Source organism: Drosophila mauritiana, chromosome 2L (assembly GCF_004382145.1).
Source record: "Drosophila mauritiana strain mau12 chromosome 2L, ASM438214v1, whole genome shotgun sequence".
In the NCBI taxonomy this organism is placed as follows: domain Eukaryota; kingdom Metazoa; phylum Arthropoda; class Insecta; order Diptera; family Drosophilidae; genus Drosophila; species Drosophila mauritiana.
This window is the reverse complement of record NC_046667.1, coordinates 3,729,608-3,741,674: the sequence shown is the minus strand read 5'-3', so window position 1 is coordinate 3,741,674 and position 12,067 is coordinate 3,729,608. Positions and strand designations below refer to the sequence as shown.

General features: G+C 42.7%; 2 protein-coding genes across 3 annotated transcripts; one reads left to right on the top strand and one right to left on the bottom strand.

Annotated features, from left to right (window-relative positions):
* The first annotated feature begins 2,072 nt into the window (after positions 1-2,072).
* On the top strand, positions 2,073-4,672 carry LOC117150983 (zinc finger imprinted 2). The gene is made up of 4 exons (XM_033318180.1): positions 2,073-2,184; positions 2,252-2,878; positions 2,939-3,902; positions 3,968-4,672. Exons 1-4 carry the CDS (start codon positions 2,143-2,145, stop codon positions 4,477-4,479), a joined length of 2,145 nt encoding a protein of 714 aa, XP_033174071.1. The 5' UTR covers positions 2,073-2,142; the 3' UTR covers positions 4,480-4,672.
* A 361-nt stretch (positions 4,673-5,033) lies between these two features.
* Positions 5,034-11,903, bottom strand: LOC117150989. Of its 2 annotated transcripts, none has more exons than XM_033318192.1 (4): positions 11,704-11,903; positions 8,352-8,439; positions 7,927-8,255; positions 5,034-7,863 (listed from the first exon to the last, which is right to left on the bottom strand). In XM_033318192.1, exons 2-4 carry the CDS (start codon positions 8,359-8,361, stop codon positions 7,153-7,155), a joined length of 1,050 nt encoding a protein of 349 aa, XP_033174083.1. In that variant the 5' UTR covers positions 8,362-8,439; positions 11,704-11,903; the 3' UTR covers positions 5,034-7,152. The 2 variants fall into 2 exon arrangements, with proteins under 2 accessions (XP_033174083.1, XP_033174082.1); XM_033318191.1 differs by lacking the exon at positions 11,704-11,903 and adding an exon at positions 8,613-9,875.
* Between the last annotated feature and the right edge of the window lie 164 nt (positions 11,904-12,067).

The following is a 12,067-nucleotide window of genomic DNA, read 5'->3' as shown; positions in this document are numbered from 1 at the left end:
ATACCACGTAATAATGTACAAAATGTTGACAGCCGCAGTCTTTTTTGCAGCCTCTTTTTGCGACACAATCTTCTCTAACGAACTGAAGGCAAGATTGTAGGAAAAATCAAGTGGAAATATTCTTTGAGTTTCGAAAAGTTTACGTAAGTAAAGAAATAACTATATTTTATACTTATTTGTCTGATTTATATACTCAATTTGTGTGTAACTAGTGAATCTTCTCAAAATTTTGTTCCCAGAATCCAACCATAACAATCGTGTTTACCCAGGCAGGTTAATACTTTTACTATTTCGCCAAAAGATAATATTGACTTTTCATATTTGCGAAAAATATTTGAAAGGCACAAAAAAAGATTCCTATTTATTTGTACAAAATTTATGAAAACGATAAACCAAAAACAAACAAGAATTGCTTGGTAGCCCGCAAAATAAACACACAGCAAATAATCCAATGAGCCAGAGTCAGGTAGGATTGTATCTGCATCTATCTATATGGTATATCATAGATTATAGGATGGAATAGATCAAGGGCTCTGGTGGGCAGCTGGTGGGCGTTGCTAATGTGTGAGCCAAAAAGCAAACAATTTGCATTCCCAACTAATGAAAAAACAATATTTATATGGCACACAATAATACTACAATTGAAAATAATATAAATAAAAAATTCAAAACTATGTAGGTTTGGGACAAGACCTTTAAGAAAATATCCAATAAAACCACATATTCTAGATATTTGAAGAAATTTCAGAACGGCAAATCAATTTTAATTAAAATGTTCCATTATAGTTTCTATATTTATTCCTTATTCTTTTGCATAAAACCCTCAACAGATATTAACTTAAATGATAAGCTGTCGCCATATTGAAAACCTCTAAATTATTGTCTCCCTCTGGGAATTTCCCTATTGCTTCACCAACCAATTGGTTGGAACATAAAGTTCAACAACAAACAGAGCCATAAACATTCCCATTACAAATTAACACTTCATATATATTCCACATTCTGAAGTGGCACATAATCCGAGCCGTTCCCCCCACTTTCCCCCAAGTCGGCGGAACTGCTCCAATCTCCATATGGCCGCAAACAGGAAGCTAATCCTGCTCAGTGATATATCAACATATTTATGGTAAACGGATCAGAGGGCTTAGGCCAGCAAATTGGAGTGAAGAGGGGAACTGGGGGAGCATCCATATGTTACCCTCTGGTATTTTTAGGCCCGACTTCAAGTGGCGACTAACCGCAGAAACTCCATAAAATTTTATGAACACTCTTTCGGCGATTTTATGTGACGAGCGACGGCTGCTTAGCACTTCGCCCATGGTCTATTAATGTTTAATAAACAATTATTAGACAATCCACAAATTTTTCGTGGCTCTGCAGCTTTTTGATCTCCGCCACATCCAGTGACTCACCAAGAATGGCTGCACAAATAAATACCAACCGACTGTGTTTAGATCGAATCGGATAATTACGCACACGAATTCTCATGAATCATAACAATAACAATGGAATCCCTTGAGGAATCCGTCAGGAACACCTCTTAGCGAGGCGATTGACACGTCACGAGTGGGAGAAACTTTTTAGAGTCCAGAACAAATGCACTTTGATGTTTCACGAACTGCAATTCGAAGGGATTCACCATAAATCATAACAAACACTTCGATAGTCTTGGAAATTAAAAACACGCGGTAACTAGAAAGTCGGTGTTAATCGGTTATTAGCCTTTAATGTGTTACCAAGTGTTTTATCTAAAACCCTGACAAACGTGGAACAAATTCAAAATTAAGTTCAAGACAAACTAAATGAACTAAATGAAAAGCTGGGCCAGATTGGGGCATATGGACTTCCAATGTATTAGATATTAATATTTGTTAAGTACCAAATCATATTAAATATTATCTTTTTCATATACACTTTTAAAATGATACGACCGGAGTTTAAATGTGCGCGGTTTTTATCCACAGCAATAAAGCAGTTCACTGCTTGCTCTTGAGCACTGCTCTCCTTGCAACAACAATCACTTGTGGCCCTTTACAGCACTGTTCGGTTCACAGACATCGATAAGTTATCGGTCTAAAATCGCTACAAAACGTAAACATCTGTTTTTTCGCTTTTAATGAATTTAAGAAAAACTCCAGGAAAATGGAGCGCAAGGAAGTGGACACCCAGCAGTTCATCGACCATGTAAGTGGAATGCGACCAAGTTTCGATTGAAATCCCGCGCACTAACCAGTTCCCAACCAACTTGCAGACGCTGCTGGCGAACCACTTCATCATGGATCTGATAGATCAGACCTACAAATCCGAAGGTCCCACGAATCTGAGCACGAATCCCAGTTCCGGCAACTCCGAGAGCGGAGTGGGTTACGTGGAAAAGGAATCGCTGACGCCGGAGCTGAATTTCCACAACACCATCTTTCAGTTTGTGAACAAATCATCGCCGGAAAATGATGTTGTGCCCCACCAGGCGGATGCGCAGCCCACTTTTCCGGCCCTGGCCATTGAGCCCACGGTGCCCATCGACGTGTCCACGGGTCTCCACGAGGACGAAGATCTCCTCTATGCGCACAACAACGCCTCCTGCACGAACGCCCGCAAGGTGCTGCCCCACAAGAAACGCATTTCGCGGAAGCTCAAGGGCAACATAGACCCCGATCTGGACCACCAGCACAAGCATGTCCAGGATGTGGCCCCCTCTTCCCTGTATAGCTGTGAAATATGCGGCTATGCTGTGCACACCCAATTGGACTTCTTTGCCCATCTGAAGCAGCACTACGAGCCCACCGTTCTGGAGCAGCGCCTGGTCGTCCAGGATCCACAGCAACAGCACCAGCAAAAGGAACCCCTCGACATGTGTGGCTTGTCTGCGCAGGATAAGGTTAGTTGGGATTTCAAGCCTAAAGCTTAAAGATAAAGACTCGTTTCTTATATCGCACAGCTGCAACAGGAGCAGGCCAAATTGGATCAGGTTTTTCAGGACGTGCAGCTTAATTTTGAGAACTTTCACAACATCAGTCACCATGTGAATGATGTTGCCAACGTCGGAGTGAATATGGTGTTGCATGGACAGCCCACGGACAAATTAAATACCGTGGTCGTTAACACCAGCAGCACTCCGAATTCTGTACCCGTGGTGGACGACGTGGAGTTCAGCGATACGGAAGACATGCTCGAGGGTATCCGCAATGTGGTGCTCAAGGTTTCAATAGAAGACACCTGCGATGAACTGGTGGATCTTGAATTGACCTCCAGCGGAATGACGGCGCCCTGGTTTAACAACAACTTCAGGGATATCACATTTCCGGCTCTTCTGATGCCAGGAGAGCCGCCACCAGTCTCTTCAGAGCCAGCTACTCCACTGCTTAAAGAGAATCCTCATGTAAGCGACCACATGGCACTCGATTTTCTTAGTCCCGAGAAGGCGGACCCTCAAGAGGAAGCCAAACTGGAGAAAACACTCTCTAAAGCCTGCGAGCCGAATGAGCAAACCTTGTTAGTTGCACCACCTGCCTGCCAAACACCACCGATTCCCTCTGTTCCACCAGCCAACTCCTCCATCGAGCAGCTGCGCAGATCTCCCCTAGAGCTAAGTGAAGCCTTCAAGTTGGAAGAGGACGACATGACCGATAGCCGACCAGCTTCGTCGTTTGAGGAAGGAGATCCCGATGCTGAAGAGCCAAATGAAAGTTTTCAGATGGAGGTTTTGGATACGAGTTTATCCGAGGAGGCAGAGAACAAGACAAGGAGGAAACATTTCTGCGACAAGTGCAACCGCGATTTCAACTCGTACAATGCCCTCAAGTACCATCAGTACACGCACAATCAGCAGAGATCTCACAAATGCGAAAGCTGCGAGAGATCCTTCTACACGCAGAGTGCGCTAAAGGCTCACGAAAGGACACGTAAGTGATTACCCAGAATCTTTTACAAATAAACCCCTAATCCTTGGTGCTCCTATCTTCCTCAGATTCCGGCGTGAAGCCCTTTAAATGCGACAAGTGCGACTTTCAGTTTCGGCAGTGGGGTGACCTGAAGTACCACATCATCTCGCGGCACAGCGACGTCAAGGCGCACATGTGCGAATTTTGCGGAAAGAGCTTTTCCCGGCGCTACTCCCTGGTTGTCCACCGAAGAATCCATACCAGGGAGAAGAACTACGCTTGCCAGTATTGTGACAAGACCTTCCGGGCCAGCTCCTACCTGCTCAGCCACATTAAAGTGCACACGGGGGAGCGGCCGTACGAGTGTTCCATCTGTGAAAAGAAATTCCGAGTCTCAGGCGATCTCAAGCGACATTCAAGGATCCACGATCCCAGCAGAGCAAGCCAACCGCCTGCGGAAAAAGCAAAGAAGAAGAGGGCAGCCGCGAGCAATAAGCAAATGCCAATCGAAGAGGATGACGAGGTGGCCACCAACACCCAAAACCATAAGTCTGACGCCATGCGCGACCAAACTGGACAGAAAATCCTGGGCTTATAGCCATGCTGTGCCAAGGTTTCTTCAAAGTAGTATAAGCCCAAGTCTATTGTACCCACTTTTGTGCAAGTTCTGTAAATAACTGATATCGTAGTAAGTATTTATGGAAAAAGAAAATCATGTGTAAGAGCTTCAAGTTTAAGAATATTCCACTTTAAAGTCAACTCTTGAATAAATCTGTACATTTCCTAAGCAATTTGGCACAGAGTATCTTTTGCTGTCCCCACCAATTTCCTTGTGATATCTGCAAAATAAATATGTCAACTAGTAAATTTTCTATTGCAGAGCATTTCTTTATTATTTTCCATGTTTTCGTCATGTCATCTTCATTTCATTCGTTTTTTCTCAAATGTTTTTGTTTTTCACACATCTGTCTCTCTTTTTGCACTTGTACCGTTCGTCGACTTAATTGTTAATGAGTAAGTATATATATTGTTATTAATAATGTAACTATGTACAACACAAGTGTTTGGGCGCCTGTCAGCGGGCTCAAAACGCAATGAAATCTTTGTATTCTTTGTTTACAACATAATTGGTTTCTTCCCTTTTTTTCGTCGTTTTTTTTTATTTTGTTTCTCAAAAATATTCAACATAAACGCTCCGCAGCCATACATTCCATAGATTTGTGTGTGCTTTCCGTATTTGTTAGCCATTCTATTCTCTCACTGCAACTTCCTTTCGCTTCAGAGCTTATAAACTAAAATCCTAGTATTGGCTGGCTCACCAGCTTCCTATCTTTTCCACGCTTTAATGTACGCTCAGTCCATGATATCCTCCGATTCTCCCGTTTGTTACACATATATAATATAATTCATCTGTTCATCCTCGCTTGCTTTTTGTTTAATTAATTAAAAATTACGAAAACTGCATTCCTAGTATCAGTATCATATCTGCACTTCGCATCTCCCAGCCTGATCCTAACTCCTCCAGCTTCGATTCCCCGCTATTATTACATAGATTCTTGGTGTCTTGGTGGTGTGGATTATGCTGTCTTGGTAGGTTGAGTGTGTCGAGTGTCTCAAGTGTTGATTGTGGGATTGTGTGTGAAACGTTTTTAGTGGGCATGAGATTGTTGGTTGGTTATTGAGAAAATTAGCATACGAAACACTGCGATTCCATTGGCTACTCTTCGATTCGAGTTAACTGAAATTTAGCCTGCCTTTCGTTAGTAAATATGATTTAAAATTAGCATTACATTGAATATTTCGCTCTGACTTGCATCATTGTTTGCTTTTACATATATATGGTACTTAAAAAAGTATGTTTCGTTTACTTTTGCTTTGCTATGGTTGCACACATTACTGGTTTTTTAGTTTTTAGTTTTTGCGTTTCATTTGGTTTTCCTTGAATTGAATATGGGTTTACTTGCTGTGATCTCGTTAGATTCTTCATATACGCGACAAAGAAGGGTAGTAATTATGCTTTACTAATACACATATGAGCTTGCAAACATTTGCCAATTGTTTAGTTGTTGCGCTTACTAGTTGTCCACCAAGCAATCATCAATCATATTGGTAAAACTAAAGAGCTTTAATCGTATGCATGAGTGTTGATGGCAGCTTTTTGGTTTAAATCGTTTCTCTTAGATGTGGATAAATTGAATATTGTGTATAAAATAGCTTGCTATTTTATGTTGTACATTAAACACATAATTTTACTGCTTTTCAACTGTCGCTGCGACAGTTTCGTTTTCCGGCTCCCCCCGTTGATCATTACAAAAGGTTCTGTTTGTCTGTTTATATCATATTATTTCAGTTGCTATTGTTGCTTCACATTGTTGCTGTTGCTATTTCATCGTCCGTACCTTCCAAATTTCCCGCTTTCCCGCTAGCCGCCTCCGCTTTTCTCAGCTTTCCTTCGTTTTATAGAAATATAATTTGTCTCTTTTTTGCAAGTTTGAGTCTTCTGCCACATCACCACAAGTGTTTTTCTTCGGCTTTTTAAAAAATTAAAATACATTCTACCGTTCTACACCCCCATATCGCATTTTCTGCTATCGATGGCATGCCAATTCTTCAAAAGTTTTTTGGTTTATCCCACACAAATACAATATTTACAGTTCACAGTTTCCACTGGCTGGCTTTTTATCATCTAATTCATTACACCCAGAGCTTTTCCTTATACATATTTTTAATCAACTCTTGTGATCCTTTCTATCATACGGCTGGCATATGATTTTCCGTCTCTAAACCCCCCGCGCTATTCAATTTTCCCTCAACTTTACATCCCGGAGCTTCTATAAATCTATTGTTTGTCCTCAACTTTCGATCCGTGTTCGCATTACAGTTTTTGTTACAGTTTTTCAGTTTAAAATTGTGAAAAAATAGCTGCATCTATTGTAAATTTTAGGTTTGTCTCTTTTTTGTGTTTTTGGTTTGCGTTAAAATTTGAATTACCTTTAGATTTATATAATTTGATTTGATGATATTTCCCGCTGCTGTTTGCGCTTGAATCTGAATCCTGAAACTGCTCGCTCACATAATCTAGGGTTTTTACTAGCCCCTAGACACTCTGGTTATCCTCCGAATGCTGTTTCAGTTTCAGCGGCCTGCTGTGGTTGTTGGTTCGTATAAAAAGTCTTTGATTTGCCCCCCGTTCCGTTGACCATCCTGCTCCCCGTCCCAATCCGACGACGATCCTTTTCCGGCTGCTGCTCTGGTGTTAGCGTGCTCTGCATTAGAGACTAACCTGCTGCATCTTATCAAAATCTAAACACGGCCGATGCGGTCGCTGCAGTCTCTGGGTGGCGACGGCGGTGACGTTAGCGGCATTTCCGGCGGAATTGGCAGCATTGTGTGTCGTTGTTGTGGCTGATGATGATGATGCTGACGATGGTGATATTGTTGTGGCGCCCCCGGCTGCACCACTGGCATTGTTACTGGGTCGCCGCCTGGGCGATATGGCGCAGTGGAACAGTTTCGCCGGCGGACTGACCGAACGCACCTCCATATCCAGGCCAGTGGTGCTGGCCGGACTGCTCCGCGAGCTGTTGTAGTGGAAACTATACTTCGGCTGCGGCTGGTAAATGTGGTGGCTGCTGTTGCTCATCTTCAGCGAGCTGCTGCACGCCTTGATCACACTCGGCTCATTCTCGTTGCCGCCGTTTCCGTTTCCGGTTGCGGCCCCAGTTCCGCTGGCATTACCTGCACCAATCTTGGCGCACTTACTGCTATTGGCCACGCCACCGCCACCGCCGTTGTCACCATTCTCCTCGTTTACACTATTATCACATAATTTAATATTTTCGATGCCACATCGGGCCTCCGATAATATCAGTGGCGTTGTGGAGCGGAACATCATATGGCTACGATTTGGCTTGAATGCCTCCAATGGCGGCGATGTGCGAAAATTCACGGGCGTCAATATCGGCTCCAGCGAGTTGCGCAACTGTTTCGGATTACAATCACAGATTGGATTAAAAGATTTCGATACTGTTTGACCGGAACACACCTCATCGTCGGAGCTGTGGGCCAGCGATCGCTTGCGGTTCTCCACCATCAACGTGGAGCTAGAACGCTTCGAGTTGGAGGTGGTGGCCCGCTCCTCGTAGGGCGCCTCCGTGTCCAGCGAGGAGGTGCATCCGCGATTCGAGATCCGGGAGGCGCACGATGAGCCTGTGGCCGCCGTTCCGGGATGCTGACCCGCCTGCGAGGACGGCCCGTTGATCACCTCCAACTCCTCCTCGGAACTGTGCTGGTCGTACATGAGATGGGCGCAGGATGACGACGTCTGCTGGTGACACATCATTGCAGAAGCTATTGGTTTTTGGCCAGCAACACCTAACATGATAACAAAGCCAAAAAGTTAGGATATCCGATATAGTAAGTAGTCTTTAAAAGTATCTTAAGATCTGTATGTGCTGTTTGATATCTTACTAGTTTCCATATCCACGTCTAAGTGACGTTGGTTTTCCACATCGAGGAGTTCACCATCAGATTCGGTGCCAGAGTCATTCGATTCACGCTGCGGAAGAATAAATTAATTTTATTAATTAAATATTATTCATATAAAGTGAACTTTAAAGATTAATTTTTCACAACCGGGAGATTCGCAATTTATACAACAAAAAAAATACTACTTTTTCTTTAACTATGTTAAAAAATCCTTAAAACTATATGTTCATTTATAAATCGCACCTTTTTACGCATAAAATTTTTCGATTCCCTCAGTGTATTTTCGCGATTTTTCTGTCTGACAAACTTTATCATGATTTTCTGCTTTGGCTGTTATTCACTTCGCATGCCACACGCACACAACGACAACGATGCACCCACGCAGCGCACACACACAGTGCAGAAAACTTACTACGACGCCGCAGTCGCAGTCGGCGCCGCAGTCGACGTCGAATTCGCTATTCCTCTCCTCCTTCTGCTTCTCCTTGTGCTTGTGCTTCTCCTTCGCCTTCTGTTCGCGCTACTATTACTACATACTACTGACTTTTGTGCCGTTGCGCTTTACACGCCGTTTCTATTTATACGCCTCCGCATGTATTTTTGTTTGTTATTTTTACGCGCTGCTTCGTCGTGCATCCCCTTTGTGCAAAAATTTCAATCACGTTTACGTTCTCTCGCACTCTCTTCGGTTGTAAATGCGTAGTCAACGAGTAACGGTAGCGGCGAGAGAGTTAGAGTTCCTGCTCTCTCTCTCTTCGGTTTCCTGGTTTAAAGAAGTCGTATTCCGAGTTTTATTCCGATATCTGGACTGATCACAAACTATTATATTTTTCGTGCAGAAAACTCCATTATGAGCTTTGAATTTGCAACTTCGAGTGTTTTATTGTGATTTGCAAATCTCTTGCTCCACACACTCTCTTTCGCGCACACTTGGCTGTGGTCCTCAAATCACCCGAACCGAACTCAAATCCCGAACGGAATATCCGCGCACCTTTCGCCGTAACTTATACAGCACGGAATTATCGATTTTTTTTGGCACGGCTACGGGAACGGCAACCAGACGACGCGAAATCCGCAAAAAAAAAATAATAAACAGGCACACCGCACCTCCAAATGGTTAAGCTTTGCTGTTTTATTCCTTTTAACCCATCGAAATTGGTTCTCAAACACTCCGCGGCATTAGCTTAAGTTCTGCTTTTCAGCGTTTTTCGAATTTCCTGGCGAAATGCAGTTGTGCAACTGTTTTGGATCCGCCTACGCCTGCTGACTTTGCTGGTTACTACGGTGTTACTGTGTGTATCGGGTATATATCGGGTATATTCGCTACAGCCCACCGCCCGTCACCGGCTAACGTTGCGCTCCAACTGAAAAGCCATTGCGACCACAATGTGGCAATGTGTCTCCAAGTCTCTGAAAATCAAAATCTCTGCGCTGGCGCTGGAGAGAGACCCGCATTCCCCTTGCCATAAGCCAATTCTCCACTGCGTGCAACCCACGATTCTCTTGCAATTTCAGGGTTACCAGACGTACGCTGAAAAATCCAATTAAATTGACTTCAGCAGCATAATCAAATTAAATGATATTTTATTTTATTTGGGAGCCTCAAATCTTTTTTTATACCAAATATAATCAGAATAGAAGTTGTTAAAATAAATAAATGTCATAACGTATATTTTATAAATTTTTAAGGAAATAATAAAGATTCGAGAATATTTCTCCGGCCCCAGAACTTTTCAATCAAATAACAGAACAGTAAATTAAATTGTAACATAAAACAACTACATATTTAAATAAACTTTAAGCTGCATTCGACCCCCTATCTTATTACACAACAATGTAAGACTTGTTTAATTGCAAAAGTTGCGCACTATAATTGATTGTGGATAATCGGCGTGTAGTAATTAACTGCGCGAAATTAACATTCCCTGCAAATTTCTTTCGGTTGATTTTCTTTTGTGTGCAGCTTGTTTTCCCATTCATTGAATTCCTCGCCCGTTCCCACCCAACAATTGCGCAAATCGCGCTTGCCTGGCAACCCTGGCCGCACTCACAAAGTGCACTTACTACACTTTGGATGTGGATGCGATGATGCCCGTGTGGGCGCCCATGGAATATAGCGGGGGCAGGGGGACTGACGTATCGCTGCTTGCTTTTGTACATGCGCGCTCAACTCGTGCCTCCAACATCGGTGGACAAGGTGGCGAACAAAAGTGTAAGGGCCCTTTAAGTTTAAATACCATTAAGTCATTATGACTTCTTACTTTGCACAACTTTGTTAAGTTTGGTTTGACAACTGCAATCTTTATACATAATACAGACAGAAGATCAAGATCAGCTGACAACGGAATGTTTAGAAATGGAATCTGATTTTTCAGATAACATTCCATACAATTTAACATACAATTTTGTCGCGCACCTTGGTACTTATAGACGAAAGAAGAAGCAGCTGGAGCGGGCAGGTTCCTATTCCAATGACTATATGCCTATATATTCATGTCTATGAGTAGTAACGTGTGGCAGCAAAAAGAAGAGGCGAGTAAGGGAAGAGAAGAAAACGAAGGGGAGGTGAAGAAATACGGCAAAAAAGTTGCAACGATGATATGGGAAATTGTTTGGAGCTCGCTTTTCGCCACCGAATGTGGAAAACATGGGGAAAACATGACATGGAAAACTACGCACGAACTGGTTTTTCGGCTGCTCGAGGCAGTTTTCTCAATTTATTGTTTCTTACAAGCGTCGTGTAACTTTTTATTACACATTTGTTTAATTTATTTTAATTAATACAAAGTACGTGTGGAAAGCATAATTATTATTAGCCACAACTGTTAAAAAAGGATACAAAATTAAAACCAAAGTCTAATTTCTTACTTTTGTTTCATAATGTAAATACGATTTTCGCTTTGTGCACACACATGTTTTATAAGTTATTATTTTGTATTACTTCCTTTTAAGTTTTGCCACTATTTGCAAACTCCCTCGTGAGCTTTTCAATTTGCTTTCAATTTTACGCGGAAAATTTTACTACGAGTCTACGTGCCACACACACTTGCACACATCAGCTGTCTCGCTCCTCCGCAAGACCAAGTACTTTTGTTCCATTCATACCACACACACACTGCAAAAGTGTTTTTTCTCTCTCTCTCTGTCTCTGTTTCGTTTACTGGAGAGAGCGTCTGACGTAGGTGGGTGGTGGGTGGAGGGGAGGTGGTTGTGGTGCAGCCTTCAGCTTGAGTTCTAAATTTAGCACTTGCAACTTCAGCAGGACCCTCTTTCTCTCACCTCACACACACGCACGTACACACATTGCCACAGTCACCGTTAGTCGAAAACTTACTTGATTCGCTCGCTCTCTCTCGCGTATCTCCGTCTCCCTCTATAGATGTTGGTTTTCCTTTTGTTTGATAACAAAATTGTGTATTTTATTTTATTAGAGAATTAAATATATTTTTTCGGTTGTGGAATTGCAGGAAAACCAGCGGAAAAACGGACCAACGGCGGCGAGTGAAAAACGATGAATGGCGCTTACTACAGAAATTAAACAGCACGCGACGCGTTCTTTGGAGAGTTGACCAACTAAACAAGCGCTCAAAAAGAAACGAAGAGCGAGCACGCGTGCTCTGTGCCAGCAGTGTTGCCAACTTGGGCTTTTTCTAGCATTAATACGAAGGTAATGAAAAGCATAATTATTATTGTCAACC

What these genes read in the sequence shown, in the direction of transcription:
- LOC117150983 (XM_033318180.1), top strand. Translation starts at nt 2,143, where the DNA reads ATGGAGCGCAAGGAAGTGGACACCCAGCAGTTCATCGACCAT. An exon ending in GCTTGTCTGCGCAGGATAAG is followed by an intron (nt 2,879 to 2,938) that starts GTTAGTTGGGAT and finishes TATATCGCACAG; the next exon opens with CTGCAACAGGAGCAGGCCAA. An exon ending in AAAGGCTCACGAAAGGACAC is followed by an intron (nt 3,903 to 3,967) that starts GTAAGTGATTAC and finishes TATCTTCCTCAG; the next exon opens with ATTCCGGCGTGAAGCCCTTT.
- LOC117150989 (XM_033318191.1), bottom strand. Translation starts at nt 8,684, where the DNA reads ATGATAAAGTTTGTCAGACAGAAAAATCGCGAAAATACACTGAGGGAA. An exon ending in AGACGTGGATATGGAAACTA is followed by an intron (nt 8,256 to 8,351) that starts GTAAGATATCAA and finishes TTATCATGTTAG; the next exon opens with GTGTTGCTGGCCAAAAACCA. An exon ending in CCCACAGCTCCGACGATGAG is followed by an intron (nt 7,864 to 7,926) that starts GTGTGTTCCGGT and finishes AATCCGAAACAG; the next exon opens with TTGCGCAACTCGCTGGAGCC.